This window comes from Muntiacus reevesi, chromosome 3 (assembly GCF_963930625.1).
Source record: "Muntiacus reevesi chromosome 3, mMunRee1.1, whole genome shotgun sequence".
In the NCBI taxonomy this organism is placed as follows: domain Eukaryota; kingdom Metazoa; phylum Chordata; class Mammalia; order Artiodactyla; family Cervidae; genus Muntiacus; species Muntiacus reevesi.
Window position 1 is genome coordinate 86,803,621 of NC_089251.1, and position 18,951 is coordinate 86,822,571.

At 37.2% G+C, this 18,951-nt stretch overlaps 1 protein-coding gene across 8 annotated transcripts in view; it reads right to left on the reverse strand.

Annotated features, from left to right (window-relative positions):
* Positions 1 to 18,951, reverse strand: part of BIRC6 (baculoviral IAP repeat containing 6) — a 213,817-nt gene that overhangs the window by 33,121 nt on the left and 161,745 nt on the right. For all 8 annotated transcript variants that reach the window (XR_010662357.1, XM_065929466.1, XM_065929463.1 and 5 more), the window contains one exon: positions 7,819 to 8,029. Coding sequence is in view for 7 of the 8 variants with exons in the window: in XM_065929466.1 (XP_065785538.1) it covers positions 7,819 to 8,029 (211 nt within the window). In the remaining variant the exon portion in view is untranslated. The remainder of the gene's footprint in view (positions 1 to 7,818; positions 8,030 to 18,951) is intronic.

Genomic DNA, 18,951 nt, shown 5'->3' on the forward strand with positions numbered 1-18,951 from the left:
TGGAAGGGCTGATGTTGAAGCTAAAACTCCAATACTTTGGCCACCTGATGGGAAGAAATGACTCACTGGAAAAGACCCTGATGCTGGAAAAGACTGAAGGCAGGAGGAGAAGGGATGACAGAGGATAAGATGGTTGGATGACATCACTGACTCGATGGACATGAGTTTGAGCAAGCTCTGGGAATTGGTGATGGACCGGGAAGCCTGACGTGCTGCTGTCCATGGGGTCCAAAGAGTCAAGACATGACTGAGCGACTGAACTGAATTGAAAACTACTTAATGTTATTGAGGCAAATGAAATTAATTAGAACCAATATTTAAACCAACCACTTCCCCATTTTTGTTCAAATTATTATAAAAAATTTCAATTGAATAAGAAAAAAGGGCAAAATTTCCTTATGACGGCATCCTCAAATGTTCCAATTTGCTTAAATTTTATATAAGAGATGATGTTAGAAAATGGCCGAAGTAGAAAATTACATTTACGCTTATAAGACAGTTATGTTTTCAAACTGTCTAAAACAGGTGTACAAAACATGTTATTATATATTCAGAAACAAATTGCTCAAAAGATCCTTATAATTAACTATCTACATCTTGTCTGTTTTAGACAAAAGATGCAAAGTGCTGAACGTAAAACACATCTATACTGAAGTAATACACTTTGCCTAGTCTTTAGTGCTTTCTAAAAAATGTTGTGCTTCCCTTGTGGTTCAGCTGGTAAAGAATCCACCTGCAATGAAACCTGGGTTCGATCCCAGGGTTGGGAAGATCCCTCGGAAATGGGAATGGCTGCTCCAGTACTCTGGCCTGGAGAATTCCATGGATATTTAAGTGCTTCCATGATAGCTCAGTTGGTAAAGAATCTACCTGCAATGCAGGAGATCCCGGTTCGACTCCTGGGCTGGGAAGATCCACTGGAGAAGGGATAGGCTACCCACTGCAATACTTCTGGGCTTCCCTTATGGCTTAGCTGGTAAAGAATCTGCCTGCAATACGGGAGACCTGGGTTCAGGTCTTTCAAGGGAAAGGTTACATACTCCAGTATTCTGGCCTGGAAAATTCTATGGACTATCTGTTATCTCTGATTTGTCTTAATATAAATGCTTATTAATATAATCAGGCAACAGCAATGTCAATCAGTTTATTTAACTCTATATAGTTACTGCAAATTGTGAATCCTGAGAGGACTTATTAGGAGAGGTGTAGACAGTAAAACTATAGACTTGTGAATAAAAGAATATTAAAATAATTGTCATCTTTAGGAAGTTAAAGCAATCTGTATAGTGAATATTTAACAACTTGTTTTAAAGACAGACTAAATCTCAATAAATTACTCCTAGCTGCCACTTTGCCATGTCAACAGGTTAATCTTGCCAGGAAAGATGAACATAATAAACTAGAACTACAATTATTCCTTGAATAGAGCTCTTTCTTCACACCAACCTCATCAGAGTACTATAATTATCAGTCACCAAACTAATCCTCACCCACAAGAGATAATAATTTTATTATTAAGGTATAATTATAATCAAGAAAATCTGAAACACATTTTATAGTCTATTATTTCAAATACTAAAAGTCAGAAAGGTGCTTTTCAGATTATATGTATTTGTGTGCATATTACATGCATATATAATTATCTCATATGTTATTACGTGTAACAGCAAAAACTCCTAATTACAGAACTAACAGCTTTAAAAGGCATTCAGTTGAATGGTGTTGTTCCACTGTGCCAACTCAGTTTCTCCTCAAGCAATCACTCTTACTGCAGCCTTGGATGCACAGACAGTTTGTTAATATGGCTGTAATGCAGTATTGGTTCTACCTAGTCTACCCCTCAGCATGCCACGTGAAAGAAGGCAACCCAACTAATACATCTATACATTCCTTCACTCAAGCATTACCTGAGTTATCCTTTATTAAAGTACAAGTGCCCCCATGACAGACCAAAGGATCATTTGCTTCTTTATATAAATTTTAATAACCCAGGAGAGTATTCTGAAATAAGAAGTCTGCCTTGAAGAAAAAGAACAAAATCCTGGAACATCATAACAGACGTAGTTATAAAATACTTCACTACACAGACAGCCAGAGGAGGACACTGGGTATCTTAGTGAGCAGGAAAGTGAAAAATAAAAAGAGAAGTATGTTAAATTAAGAACCAGCTATTCTCTGTGAAAATCTTAAGGTGAGGATGAGAACCAAAATACCACTCTAAATTGCGGTCACATATAAAACAAAAGTTCGAGCTTGGCTTCTGCTAACTTTAGTTTTTCCCAATTAACACAGATAAAAGGCAAAATAGGGCTTCCCAGGTGGCGCTAGTGGTAAAGAACCTGCCTGCCAATGCAGGCAACATAGGAGACGTGAGTTTGATCCCTGGGTCGGGAAAATCCCCTGGAGGAGGGCATGGCAACTCACTCCAGTATTCTTGCCTGGAGAAGCCCATGGACAGGGAGCCTGGTGGGCTACAGTCCACAGGGTCACAAAGAGCTGGACACGACTGAAGTGACTCAGCATGCAAAAAGCAGAAGACTAAGATCATGAATGGACAGGGTCCCATTCCTTTTAAATTTTGTTAGTTTTTTTTTTAATAAATAAATTTTGTTAGTTTTTATTTGTAAAATGCCATTACTTTTAGAGGACTGGAAGATATATCCTATTAATAGAGTTTCCCAAAGCATGAGAAAACATTAAGTGGCAATTAGACACAGTATTAGTCAACTGAATCCAGAGTGAGAAAATGAGAATCTTTTACCAATGAAAAGAAAGGTCTCAGTAAGTCTTTGGTAACTACTTTTTTGCTAAATCTTCTTTCTTAAAACAGAAAACAGGCCAGACAATGGAGTCAGACACTAACTTTTAAAAAGTTCAGTTTATTGACTTTAACACTTATCATTTGCAAAATGATGGCAAATGATACTGACTTAATTTTGGCAGTTGATACTCGTTATTCTGCTATGTTAGTAATCTGAAATTTTCTCTTTAAATAAATGTTTGGTTTAATTAAGTTACCTGATCTAAAGAAAGATTCTACCAAAAGCACAGGTAGTACAAGATTTGAAAGTTCTTCCTCATAATGTTGAAGCTCTGACAAGAATTTCTACCATGGAAAATTTCCTTCAATTTTCAACCATGAAAATGGTTTGGTTTATTTGATCAGATTAAGAAAAATCCCATTATTGCATGACACTCTTTTTAGATTTAAGTAAGTCTAAAATAACAACAGATAAAAGGCTCCAGAAAAATTAAATCTAAGGCCTACTTACTGTCATATAAATTCTCTACATATACACAACCTTAGCTGGATGACAGCTTTCAGGAAATGAGCTGCAACTGTGGCACCCACGTGCCACAACTACTGAAGGCTGCAGGCCCGAGGTCCCACGCTCAGTAAGAAGAAAAGGCACCACAATGAGAAGCCTGAGCGCCGCAACTAGAGAGTAGCCCCCACTCATCGAACCTAGAGAAAACGCCTGTGCAGAATGAAGATCCAGCACGGCCAAAAATTGAAAAAAAAAAAAAAGAAAAAAGATTTTAGAATCTCTGCTAACGATTCTTAGTCTCTTTAAAGCCAAGAGATGATTGCTTTCTGTCTTCAGTAAAGCAAGCCAGTAGGATTAGTACTGGAAAATTTCTGCATAGGATTACGGACTTCAGATTATTGTATACTAATAAAGGAAACCATTTGTCCTATAGCACTTGCACTTTTTGAAGGAGATCCCTAGGGATAAATTTGCAGTCACTGAGATTAACACATAGGCAGAATAATGTAGTTAACAGTTAATTTAAAGCCTGAGTTACATTATTGCTTTTATAAAGTCAAACATCTGAATCATAGAAAGTATTTCTACCCAGGAACTGTCTTTATGAAATCCATAGTATTAGAGCAAGAATCCTAATGGACTCAAATCCTCAGTCCCAGAACGGCAGAATGGGAGAGGACACACACAGCTCAACTGCCAAGACAGAAAGGAAGACAATCTCTTCTGTGGCAATTCAGTCTTCTTTTAACTCACACCCCACCATTCTGCTACACTGCAAGACGATCTTTTTTTATAATGCAAATCTGAATAGATCTCTGCTGAAATCCTTTCAAGGGCTCAACACATCTAAAAACAGGTACCTATGAAGTTGGGCTTCCCTGACGGTTAAGTCGGTAAAGAATCTGCCTGCAATGAGGGAGACCTGGGTTTGATCCCTGGGTTGGGAGGATCCCCTGGAGGAGAGCATGGCAACCCACTCCAGTACTCATGCCTGGGAGAATCCCCATGGACAGAGGAGCCAGGTGGGTTACGGTCCGTGAGGTTGCAAAGAGATGGCCACAACTGAGCACAAGAGCACATCCATGAAGTTCTTCAAGCCCCCGTTTTCCTCTCCAGCCTCATTTCCCACCCCTACCTCCCACCCAAAGGACACCCAGGCACACCAGACTTCTTCATTCCTTACATTTTCCTGAATTTTCCTGCTAACATTCCTCACACAGTCTGGTATACCAGTCCCCTGCACCTCTTATTTAGCCAATTCTTACATATTCTTTGGGTTTCCAAAACTGACTTGATGCTCCAATAATGTGTTAAATTTTCCATATATCATGTACTTGTTATTAAAACTGTCTAATTATTGTTTCCCACATTATTTGTCAGCCTCTTGGAAAAAGGCCTAATTTTCTTGTTATGCTCTGATGAACTTTCAATAAATACCTGTTGAAAGAGCAAAATCAGTCATGCTCTTGTGACCAAGCCAGATCTCCCCTATCTGAATATAACTGCAAGTTTCTAAAATACAAATTAGATAAAAGAAAGATAAATGATCTGTCTTTTTAAGGTCTTAATAATATTCTCCTATTTCCTCTTATAGAAAGTTGCAGGCTTGAGGCGGGAGAGCCAGCAAACCTACATAATCTCCATCATTATTTTGAGCTTTGAGATCAACATTAGCTGAGTTTATGTACTGTCCTCAAGATAGAATAATCTTAACTAGGTTATTCCAACCAGTGAAAGTAAACTTTGGACTTGGGCAAAACCTTTTAATCTCCTTCATTCACAAAATATAAAAACTGTAAGTATAACATATATAGAGAAAACAATTTCAATGTAAATTATTACATGTAAGCACAGTTATCATCTAGAGACCTGCAAATTACACAGAGAGTCTACTTTTTGTTTATCTAAGATGACCAAAGAGTGCTAAATTAAAATTTCATTTGGAAGGAAAAATAAAATGCATGCCTTTTATGTAAACTTGGCTTTAAGAAAGGAAAAACGAGTAACAAACGAGAAATAAGACCAAAAAAAGGGCAATACAATAAATACATGAACATAATTAGTAAACTAGTACGTCTACTAAATAGATGTACTTTATTTACCCTAACATTTTTTTCCTAGAGCCCCCAGGTGCAGACATGGCCAGGACTTCACAAGGAATCGCCAACAGGCACAGCACCCTACCCACTTATTTCTTACTGAGAAAAAGAGACAAAAATAATGTAAAAATGTTCTGAGCTGTGGTACACCTACACATTACTTTCAAAACTGTTAACAACAAACCTGATGAAGCACTAAAACATACTCTAAAAATGATACATACGTAAACAACATATTTGCCTTGACTATTCTGAGTATCCTGGTTTTCTGTTTTTTTTTTTAAATACACTTGGGGGTTGGGAGGCAGGTAGAAGGGAGTGGGAGGGGGAAGCTTTGAATCTTGAAACAGTGTTAAAAATGAATTTAGGTCAACTTCAGTGAGTATAAATTTTGCAGGAAATTGTACTATACTGTTCACTTTATTAGAGTTCTATACTGATGAAAATATGAAAAGAAGTGTATCTTAAGTTTTGACAAGCTGGAAAAGAGCAGATTTTCCCTTCTGGGAAGTGGAAAATGAGTTCTCAAGGTGGAAAATTTGAAAGGAAAGTAAGAATGTTATAATATGTACATCTTTGTTAGCTTCTTTTTCTAACAGAGGCTGTATTTTATATATATATATATGTAAAAAATTAACAGATACAATGAGGGATCTTCATGAAGCATATTGAAACTCTATGTAAAACTCTGTCAGTGTTTCTTTGTCAGTAAAATAGCTTTTAAACAGTTAACTGCACAAGGTTACTGTAAAGATAAAATAAAAAATGAAATTATCTCTGTGAACAGTCATTATGATCTTTACATCTATGTTTTGCTGGTAAAGAATTTAGAAGTCTAAAAGTGTCATTTTTTTTGTTGTTGAAAGATTTTAAAGAATATCTTTTTCCAGGTAACCAAGTAGAAAAATAAAGAGTGCCTGTTAAATGAAATTCAGTTATCCTTCTCTGCAATTAAAATTTTTGTAGTCAATCATTACTTAATACATTTTATGCAGTTAAAAAAATTATACTACATGTTATATGAACAGTATTATACATTAATTCAAGAACAGGATATACATTAATTTATAAACAATAAAGTAGCAAAGAAGGCAATCTGATTGTAAATATTCCAGTAATGTAGCTCAATTAGAAAAGAAAATCAGATCTTTAGTCTGATAATGCCACATTATTTTTGTATAATTATGTTAGCTGCCTAGGTTACCAGTTACAAAGACTTTTGCTGTAATGAAAAATGAGACCAAAGACAGTATTACTTTCTTCTCTACAACAAAAAAAAACCTCACACTATCAAAGAAAATATACCTTTACATTTTCCTTCCCTGGAAAGAGTATGAACCTACATCTTTTTATATTGCTACCAACTGGCTCTTCTTTAATCTCTTCTCTAATTTATGATTCTTATTGCCCAGCAGTGAGCCACCAGTTTCTAAATAATGATAATACAATAAAACTAACAGAGTCAGGATAATATGAGAAGTTGATTTCTTCAGAGAAATGAAGGCTGACATTCCTCCAATGACTAATTCTCTGACAACATTTGATATTCTGTGATTCTCAAATTTTAGGTTATTAAAAAAATAAGTGAGAACATGTAAGACAAACACATTGCAAAGATGAAAAAGAAGATTAACTGATTCAAAAGACCACTAAGAAAGGAATAAACTTTCTCTAGCCTAATTCTGAATTTTTATGCAAATATCAGAATTTATGCCATTTCTTTTAAGTGAAACTAACAACCACTAGACAGATTCTGCTAAGAGAATGGAAAAAGTTACCAAGAAAAGGTTATTTTTAAAGTTTTTGTTGAGAGAACTCATCATCTGATTTCTAGCAAGGTATAAACTTAAACCAAAGATTCATTTTAAAATTCAATTTTCTATGAAGATAAAATACTAACTCTATTTTAACTCCAACAAATAAATTCTCTTCTCCTCAAAAACATTATAGCATACATTATAATGTATATATCAAAATGAGAAAGTAGTAATCCATAAATCCAACAGTTCTAATTCTATCAATCTACTCTGCAGAAATTTCTACAGATCCCAAAAGATGTAAGAGGTTGTTACGAATTAGAAAGAACCCAAATGTCCACGAAAAGATGGGTAAGTAATATTAAGAACAATATTAACAATACGTATTTACTGAGAGTGAAGGTGTCTTCTACCTCAATATTGAGTGAAATTAGCATCTATTTGTATAATAGGTACAATGTGATAACATTTAACAAAAACTCTACCTACAGCTATAAGATCTCAGATGGAGATGTCTGATAAGCCACTGTGACTAAACATTTGAGTGTAGGGTTTGGTGGATACTTTTTCTTCATAGTTTTATTACTAGCTTGTGTATATGTGTATTTAATCAGCATATATCATTTTTTTTAAATGAACAAAGTTATTTTTAAAAAGATCATAAAAGCCAAGGTCAAAGGAAATGAACAGTACCTTAAACGGTTGGTGTAGGTATCAACACAGGTCTTCATTTTGGCTAATAAGGTACCAACGGAAGTTTGACACTCCGACTGTTCTTCTTCCTCTTCCCCATTCTCTGCAGAAAGAGGCAACAAGAGGGGCACCATGCATGCACAGGAAGCAATGGCCCGGAGCAATTCCAGCAGAGCGCGATAGAGCGGCACGTGTCTTGCCATGTCGAGAACTGTAAGAAGGAAAAGTATAAAATGAGCCCATGCGCAATACAAAAGTTAGGTCCACAGCAATGTAGCTTCTACTTCAATCTTGGGATTAACTGGTAGGTTGGTAAATGGACTGAAGTAGATGTTTGTGAAGCATCAATGTATAGAATGTAAGAGGCACTTTTAGGGAACAGCAACAACAAAATGAACAGGGCACGAGCTGGGAGACAGCAAGAAACCTAAGTAATTTGCTACAGTTCTTGGCTGTGCTGGGTCTCTGCGGCACTGGACGGGCGTCTTTCAGTGGGGGCACCGGCTCGTAGCTGTGGCGCTGGCGTTCGCTAGTGGCAGTGCTCAGGCTCAGTGGCCTACGGCATGTGGGATCTCAGCTCCCCGAGCAGAGATCGAACTCGTGTCCGCTGCATTGGAAGGCAGATGCTTAACCACTGGATCACCAGGGAGGTCCCAAGTAACTACTCAGTTATATCACAGATAAAAATGATTAAACAGTCCAAATAATATATTAGGGCAGTAAATACATTTATTAGTATGACATGGAAATATATTTTTTCAAATTAAATTGAAAGGAAACCATTGTATCTTAGGTAAAAGAGAATGATACAGCCACAGTTTATCAAAAGCAAAATTCAATAAATCAGCTTCTTAGGGAAAAAAGAAAGTTGACAGTGCTAGCTTTTAGTTGTCAGCTATAAATCAAATGAATTTTTTTCTTAAAACTACATGCATCTAACAATGAATTCCATGCTCTAAGAACATTTATTGCTTCGAAAGCTTTTATAAGCTGTTTTGTTAGGTTTTGTGACTTCCTCCCAAGTGGAATTTCCTTTTGTGAATCATATGAGTTAAGGACCTAACAACATTTTTCCAATAGCAGTTACTGAACAAAGTTAATTCATAACTTTATTATTTATTATGTTAGTTATTCCTCAATTATTTACTGAAAACCTACTGGTGGACAGGCTGGGAATACAGCAGTGAAGAAAACAACCAAAAATCCTTGCCTTCATGTAGCTTATATTCAAGCTAGAGAAGACCAAGTGAGTATAAAACTTTTTTTAGATATTACTAACTACAATGAATGCTAAATAGAAGATTCAATCAAACAGAATCTTCTACTTAGAAGAATTAGGGAGTACCACCTCGAGGAAGAAACTGTCTCACTGCCCATGGCACTTAGACTGGGGTTAGGTATGGAGACGGACGAGGCCTCATCCAGGAATTCTGGACTTTGTTTGGCAAGGTATGTAAAGGAATGGCTTAAAAACTGAGTCTGGTAAGGTGAAGACAAACAGTGAGGTGTTCAGAGTTAAGGAGGAGTAGGCCCTTGTTTCACACCTTCCAGTAATGATACAGAGAACAGGGGTAAAAAGTATGACTGCTCATTCTTTCTTCACTTACTTGAAATTTTACTCTCCATCTTTAAACATAAACTTCACATGTGCGCATGCTCACTCAGTCCTGTCCGACTCTTTGTGACCCCATGGACTGTATAGTCCACTAGGCTCCTCTGTCCATGAGATTTTCTGGGCAAGAATACTAGAGTGGCTTGCCATTTCCTTCTCTGGGATCTTCCCAACTCACGGACTGAACCTGCGTCTCCTGCATCTCTTGCACTGGCAGGCAGATTCTTTACCACTGAGCCATATATTTGGTTATATTTGAAGCTTCATTTTTAATTTATGACCTAATGCTACTTTTTATTATAACTCTATACTATAACATAGTGCACTAGAGTTTTCAGGAAGTTCAAGTTAAAATTCTAAGTTATAAAAAACAAACCAAAGTTAATTGATAGGCATAAAACACAACATTAGTATTTGTGAGGATATGGAAAGGCTAGACTTATGTAAACAGGTGGACAAGTAAAGTGATAACAGATTTGACATTATTTTACATGCCCACATTCTATTACAGATGCTTCCTTCTGCCTAGGCCTCATTTATGGATCAGAGGATCTGAATAGATAATTCTCCAAAAATGATCTATAGATGGCCAATAAACACACTGCCATTAGTCATCAGGGAAATGCAAATCAAACCCACACAAGCTCCCTGCCGTCTCACATGTACTTAGATCACTGTAACTTAAAAAGTAAAGAAATAACTTACTACCATGTGAGCCAGCACGTCCACTCCTAAGTAAAAACCCAAAGCAACTGAAAGGAGGAGCGAAAATAGTACTTGTGCATTCACATTCACTGAAGCATTATTCACAGTAGACAAATGGTATAAACAACTCAAATGTCTATCAATGAGTAAACACTGAAAAAGAAATACAAAGTGGAAGGACTAACAGAATCAGACTTCAAAACACACTATAAAGCTACAATAATCAAGAGAATGTAGTACTGGTGAAAAATAGATCAATGGAACAGAAATGATAACAAATGTGTACATGAACGTTTGTAGCAGCTTTGTTCATAAATTCTCCAAGCTGGAAACAGCCAAGATGTTCATCAAAAGGTTACTTGATAAACAAACTGTTGTATAACCATACAATGGAATATTATTCTGCAAAAAAAAAAAAAAAAAAGAGCTACAAAAGAAAAGACATGGAGGAAACTTAAATGCATACATACTGCTTAGTAAAAGAAGCCAATCTGAACAGGTTTACAGTGCATGGCTCCAACTAATGACATTCTGAAAAGGGAAAAACTATGGAGCCATCACTTCATGGCAAATAGATGCAGAACAGTGCAAACAGTGTCAGACTTTATTTTTTGGGGCTTCAAAATCACTGCAGATGGTGACTGCAGCCGTGAAATTAAAAGATGCTTACTTCTTGGAAGGAAAGTTATGACCAACCTAGACAGCATATTAAAAAGCAGAGATATTACTTTGCCAACAAAGGTCCATCTAGTCAAGACTATGGTTTCTCCAGTGGTCATGTATGGATGTGAGAGTTGGACTATAAAGAAAGCTGAGCGCCTTAGAATTGATGCTTTTGAACTATGGTGTTGGAGAAGACTCTTGAGAGTCCTTTGGACTGCAAGAAGATCCAACCACTCCATTCTAAAGGAGATCAGTCCTGGGTGTTCATTGGAAGAACTGATGCTGAAGCTGAAACTCCAATACTTTGGCCACCTCGTGCGAAGAGTTGACTCACTGGAAAAGACCCTAATGCTGGGAGGGATTGGGGGCAGGAGCAGAAGGGGACAAAATAGATGAGATGGGTGGATAGCATCACCGACTCGATGGACATGAGTTTGAGTAAACTCTGGGAGTTGGTGATGGCCAAGGAGGCCTGGCGTGCTGCGATTCATGGGGTCACAAAGAGTTGGACACGACTGAGCAACTGAACTGAACTAAACTGAATGCAGCCAGAAAAAGGATCAGTGGTGACTAGAGGTTTCACTGGGGAGAGAGAGAAAGAGGGTGGAATGGATACATAGAACAGACAGAATTTCTTATAATTTCTAATAATACTGTATGGTGCAGCAACGGTGACACACACAATACTAGGCATTTGTCAAAACCCACAGAGCTGTGTAAGACAAAGAGTAAACTCTAATACATTGACTTCAGTTAAAAATACATCACTCTTAGTTCATCAGCTGTACCATGTACCACACTAACATAGATTATCAGGTGACTCAGTGGTAAAGAATCTGCCTGCCAAAGCAGGAGATGCTGGTTCAATCCCTGGGTCAGGAAGATCCCCTGGAGAAGGTAATGGCAACCCACTCCAGTATTCTTGCGGAGAAAATCCATGGACAGACGAGTCTGGCAGGCCACAAGTCCATGGGGTCACAAAGAGTCAGACACAGCTGAGCACCCATACACACCACACTAATACAGGATGTAAGTAACAGGACACTATGGGTGGGGGGCAGTGCTCAATTTTCTGTAAACGCAAAGCTCCTTCAAAAATCTTAGTCTATTAATTTTTTAAAACATTAGTCTAACAATTTAAAAATAAACTATCTAAAATAAAAGTATTTTACATAAAATTATGCAATATAAGTAATCCAAGACACACTGATGTTTTTTAAAATAAATGGTTATAAAGTTATCAAGAACAATAAAAAAAACCCCACAAAATGAGAAGCTACTCCTCCATTATCCAAATAAAGCTGAGGACAGCCTATATGCTAAAACTCAATACAGAAGACAGGTGGGGAAAAGAATCTGACAGACATGAATGGTAGATAATTTTTTAAAACTTTAAAATCTGGAAATAAACAGCTATAGAGGAAATAAGACAGCTCTTCAAAGTTCAGTGAAACATGATACTTCCTTTTATGTATTGGTGTTTATTTTATTCAGCTAGATTTATTCAAGTAGATTCCAACTAGGAATCTTAAACTACCAAAAGCTAAGATAGTCTCTTCTTATCAAGAAGGGACAGAAGCAAAAGCTGTGGAAGCAAGATAACAGGCAGTGGATATTGAGACTGAGAACAGTAAACACAAGTGAGACAAACATTTACGGGTCTGATTTACAAAGAACATGAAATAAATTTCAGTACTATGTCAATTCTTATGACAAATTTTCAGCTTAAAAAATGAAGCTTTTATATATTTCCACTTTCTTGACAACAGTCAGTTACATAAACAAGTGTCCTTATTTTAATGTCAAATTCCACCCAGATGTTAATGCATCCAGCAATCCATACTTATGTCTAGAACCTGAAAAATGGTTATTCATATCTGATTTACATTATTCCTGTTTTCCTTCTAAGACTTATTTCTGAATATCTCCAGGAAGAGGAAACTGGAAAACTAACGGTGAGCTAGTTTTTGCTCTCTTTTTAAGACAGGCACTTTTAAACTAACATGTCTGGGTGGTCAGCAAACAAAAGGAGTCAATAAACCTAACAGCCTCTTAATGATAAAATACAGATGAGTACAAAATACAAGTGTTTCAATCCTGAATTCTGTAATTCTATATTTTGCCACACAGAACTTCATCAGAAAACCCTCAGGTGTCCTTTCCCACAGCACACGTCATCATTCATCATCATTACAGGAGTAAACGTGACAAGCCTGACAAAGAAACGCAGAACCACAACAGTGTCACGCGCTGCCATGTCGCAAAGGGCTTACAGCAACTTCTTCACTCAGCAAGTGCCAACTGCGTATTTCATGTTACTGCTTACCCCCAAGCAAGTAAAGTCACTATCCTTCGGATCCTCAGATGTACCTGTTGGCTAAATTATGCAATGCTTGAAATATACCTTGGAATTTACCATCAACAGCTACAGATACAGGTGTGTGACACTACTATATAATTATTTCAGTTAGAGAAATGTCCTATTTTGAAAGGAGTAACCAGTACTGGGTAAATGAATAAAATTCCCATTTTCTGTATGTGGAAAAACATTTCAGTGGGGAAAAATCATATTCAAATTGCTGGGAAGAAACAGAATAGGGTAAAGGTTGGTGAGAAGAAATTTGTAAGACGTAATCATAGAGATTAGTCATTTTTTCATGAAACACACAATTCAGCATGTATAAAAGCTAGACGAGCCCTCTACATGATGGAGCTGGGTAAACGACTCCTGCTGCTCGGCCTCACCAATGCAATTCTGAACCTGACCACTGCTCCTGCACAGGACAACGTCTTCATCTCGTGGGCCACAACTCTGCCAACTGTTGGGTGTGTGGGGCTATGCCCCTGTCAGTAATGAACAGACTCCCCTGGTGGGTATCGCCACTCCGTTCCTCTCTCTCACCAACCATAACCTTTCTTTGCTCTCATGGTGTAAGAAGAAGCCATCAATGGGCCAGGGACATAGGGTTACATTTAACATGAACACCAGCCTTATGGAGATAACAAAGGCTTATACTTCATATGTGAAAAATAAAACGGAGAAGGGTTCTTTTACAAAAGGGGGACAGGCCTCCTGGTACCTTGAGCAATACTACCAGGTCTGGGATGAATATTTCTGGATGACTCCTGAGAAAGGACAGTTGATTACCCCTGCTACTATTTGCTGGGAACAAAAAGAACAGAAAGTTGGATTTGGAGACCATCCCCTAGACCCAAAAGAATTAAAATATATGGGTTATTTGTCCCTTAAACAATGTAGACAAATCTTGGAAGTTACCTATCACCCCAATCAGTCTGTTCAGTGGCCTGGTTCCGACTGGAAATATAATCCTGGAATCCGCTGGGTAGCCCCCAATGGGACCCAGTGGCTCTGTGGGCTTAACTTATGGCCATGGTTACCAGTTGGCTGGGTGGGGCATTGCACATTAGGATTTGCTTTCACCCATGGCAGAATTAAGCCAAGCCTACACCAGCCTCCAGTAAACCTGCCTCATCTGCGTGCAAGATGGACACGATCTGTGTTCCAATGGTATGACTATCTCGCTGCCTTGTTTGTGCCCCTCTGTAGGGACAACGGATATCATGGTTAAGGTAGAGGCCTTAACTAATTTCACTAAACAGGCCCTCTTAGACAGTACAAAAGCCATTCAAGCTTTGAACGAGGAACAAATTCAGATGAGGAAGGCAGTAATTCAAAATAGGATGGCATTAGACATACTCACAGCAGCCCAAGGAGGGACTTGCACCGTAATTAAAGTCGAATGTTGCGTGTACATCCCTGACCTGTCTGGAAATGTATCTACTGCCTTGGAGGATATGCAAAATCAAGTAAAAGCCATGTCTAATGAAAATATTCCCTTTTGGACTTCAGTCCTCTCCTGGGTAAAGGGAGACTGGTGGAAAACCATTGTAACTGTTGTTATAGTAATCTTAATCGTACTGCTTTGTGGGCCCTGCTTCCTACAATGCCTTGTGAATTTTGTGATGCAGAGGTTGATAGCATTCTCTCATATAGGTGGCAGGAGGGCTAAGGTACAATATATCTCAATGAATGATGCTCGTTATGGAAACTAAGAGCATCAAGAGCGGGGAATGAAGAAGGAATTAATAGGGCCTGGACTCCATCTTGGGCCTGTCCGTGCTGATCGTGCTCGGCTGCCTCTCCAGTGGACTCTGAACTCTCTGCTTAGTGCCTGTGGGAACGACAATGGAAGGATAAGATCCCCTCCAGGCAGGGGAACCTTGAAGATCACATCCAGGTTACTCATCACCTAAGAGAAAACAGACACTAATCACCCCTGCCTCCGGACAGTATCTATCAGAATGTAAGCACAGGCTTATTGGTTATTAACTGTTTGGAATGTAACTGCGGGCTTATTGATTATTGACTGTTTGAACACATAACACGTGAATGATGGGGTTACTGTAGTTGTATTTACCCTTCCGTTGTCTATGTAAGTCTCAAGGGAATTGGGGTAGTGGGTTTGGACATGTACACATCATACACATGGGGTATAAAAGATTTTCACAAATGCTGATCGGGGTCCTTGGCTAAGAGGAGACTCTGCCTTGGGCCCGCCAGTGTAATAAACTGCACTCCACTAAAAAAAAAAAAAAGAAAAGAAAAAGTGGAAAACATTTACTGCTTGGCTTATTACTGGCAGAAGCTATCAATTCTAACCAAAAAGTTTCAATGAAATTTACCATGGATTACTAATGGAAAAGACCCACTCCTTCCATAGAACTGAAAACATTTGCCACCTTCAATCAGGAAGTTTGTCAGGTTTTTTGTTCACTTGTTTTTCTCTGAGTGTAAACAGAAGTTATTCATCACTTTGTGGACTAAAGTAGGATATCTGGGAATACTGCATTCCTGATGCAATGGAGGGTAATGAACACTTCTCTTTTAATTATTTTTTTTCCAATTTAAATCTAGAAACTAATGTTTAATTGAAAAAATTAATACATCATTCCAAGCATCTGTTTTTTTAACCTTACACATATTTTTCATTTTAAAAATCAAACCATGTGTCCAAAATGTTTGGACAACTGTGATGAGAAAAAAACACTCTCATTTTTCATGCCACTAGACCAAGTCAACAAGCATATGCAGTATTCAGTGAATTTCCTGTGAGCTTTTTTCCCCCCCTGTGACTGGGTATTTGACCACATTTGTACTCATGTTATATACACTTTTAACCCTGATGTTTCACATAATCTTACATCATAGATTTTTTTTTTTCTCCAGAGAAAAGACATTTTTTTTTTTAATGTGCAATAGAGTTATCTTTATTTTTTTTTCCATTTATTTTTATTAGTTGGAGGCTAATTACTTTACAGTATTGTAGTGGTTTTTGCCATACATTGACATGAATCAGCCATGGATTTACATGTGTTCCCCATCCCGATCCCCCCTCCTGCCTCCCTCTCCATCCTATCCCTCTGGATCTTCCCAGTGCCCCAGCCCTGAGCACTTGTCTCATGCATCCAACCTGGGCTGGTGATCTGTTTCACCCTTGATAGTATACTTGTTTCAATGCTGTTCTCTCAGAACATCCCACCCTTGCCTTCTCCCAAAGTCTAAACGTCTGTTCTGTACATCTGTGTCTCTTTTTCTGTTTTGCATATAAGGTTATCATTACCATCTTTCTAAATTCCACATATATGTGTTCGTATACTGTATTGGTCTTTATCTTTCTGGCTTACTTCACTCTGTATAATGGGCTCCAGTTTCATCCATCTCATTAGAACTGATTCAAATGAATTCTTTTTAATGGCTGAGTAATATTCCATGGTGTATATGTACCACAGCTTCCTTATCCATTCGTCTGCTGATGGGCATCTAGGTTGTTTCCATGTCCTGGCTAATATAAACAGTGCTGCGATGAACATTGGGGTGCACGTGTCTCTTTCTGATTTCCTTGGTGTGTATGCCCAGGAGTGGTATTGCTGGGTCATATGGCAGTTCTATTTCCAGTTTTTAAGGAATCTCCACACTGTTCTCCATAGTGGCTGTACTAGTTTGCATTCCCACCAACAGTGTAAGAGGGTTCCCTTTTCTCCACACCCTCTCGAGCATTTATTGCTTGTAGACTTTTGAACAGCCTGAGTTATTTTTTAATTAAAACTCAGACATTTGTAGCAATATGTTATAATAACTATAAATGGACTATAACCTTTAAAACTTGTGAATCACTATTTTGTACACCTATAATTTATATATTATACATCAACTATACTTAAAAACTAACTCAGATATTTAATAACTTCAGTATTTTAGGCTAAACTATGTGGTGATTATACATTTTAGGCATAAACTGCTATTCACATTAAGTATATGAATTAGGTATGCATATCCCATTAAATATACATAAAAGACTTAAAAAATGTATTTACAGCTACTAAATATAGAGCCAGAATACATAAATGGTGGGATCTAATATGTAACTTTTCATTATATTTTCTATTATTCTATCCAACTATTAAAATGATAAAACATTCTTTGACGTTCTACTAAAACACATTTATTTTCCATCATTTTCCACCACCTTCATCACAGTAAAAGAGAAATGCAGACTGAAAAATTATGCAACAAACGCAAGTGTAATAAATTTATTTCCTATTTCACTACACAGTTCAAAAATATCTTCCTTAGGGATTTGTTTCATAATTTTTGTTTACCTCTACATAAAGAGATTTTCTGAGAAAATAGGTACTCCTGTCATCATTATAGCAAAAGATGTAAAGAAACAAGAAGAGGAAGAAGAAAAAGAAACACCTGTCTTGACCATGTTAGGATTATAGGGAGAGTACTTAGAAAGTGAAAAGTCGCTCAGTTGGGTCCAGCTCTTTGTGACACATGGACTATAGCCTGCCAGGCTCCTCTATCCATGGTATTCTCCAGGCAAGAACACTGAAGGGGTTGCCATTCTCTTCTCCAGGGTATCTTCCTGATCTGGGCATCAAACCGAGGTCTCCCACACAACAGCACTTAACCTCTTGGTAACTGTTTTTATGTACATCTTTATCACACTCTGACAAGTCTCTTTCATGGGTTGCGATTAAAACAAAACACAACTTTTAAAAAATTGCTTTTAAGGATAATCTTTAAAAGAATTTTTCCAGAAAATTATAACATTGCAGGGCAAGTGCCTGGCCTGTAGGGCAGCATCCAGGGTAAGTGCCTTATTCCAGGCACAGCAGTGACTATAGGGACAATAAAGATTTATTTCTGGATGCCAAAAAACATACAAGATACAGTAATTGAAATAAGACATAAAACCAACGATGCAATATTTTTCTAAAACTACATACTGAATATCATTTTCATTCAAATTGCTTTTACATTTATGTTCACTTTAAGTTTCTAATAATCTACCTAATATAGGAAAGGGAAATTTTTTCAACATGGGAAAGCTGACCAGCAAAATATATAGGAAAATAAAGTTTTATTCAGCATCAATAAATGCTGAACATTTTCAACATCATTGTTTCCCTTTGGATTTACACTGAAATTCTCAAAAGAAATGCATGCTTTCTATTAATCCATTAGTAGGTAAGCAGTATGATCACAGAGAAAATGAATACTAACTACCTAGAAAAACATCTTGTTTTTTTCTGATGTTTTTCAGCGTATGTTGATTTTATTTCTCTAATCAACTTCAGAAATACAAAATGAGAGGCTTACCTAAAGTATAAAAACTTCAATACAATCTAGGAATGTAACATTTGTTTATGGAACGTTCATTTGAGTAGACATAAAAACTAATGTGAGAATTAAAAAATAAATTATTCAAATATTTAATTAAGTTATCCTTAAATTATTTCTCTATAAAATAAAAATCCTTTTAAGTGACTGAATACTAAAACTTAGTCCATAACTATGTGCAATCAATATCCCTACAAGTAACATGACTAGCATGCATATCTTAAAAGATAACCATGGAAATGTAGTTACAGTTCCAACTATACATTTATTCCTATGTAAATTTTTAGCATTCTTGCCTGGGAAATCCCATGGACACAGGAGTCTGGCAGGCTACAGTCCATGGCGGTCACAAGAGAGATGGATATGACTTAGTGACTAAACAAAACACAACAAACTTAGTAATAATTTTTGGATTTAAATAATGTGGTCATATTTAACACATTTG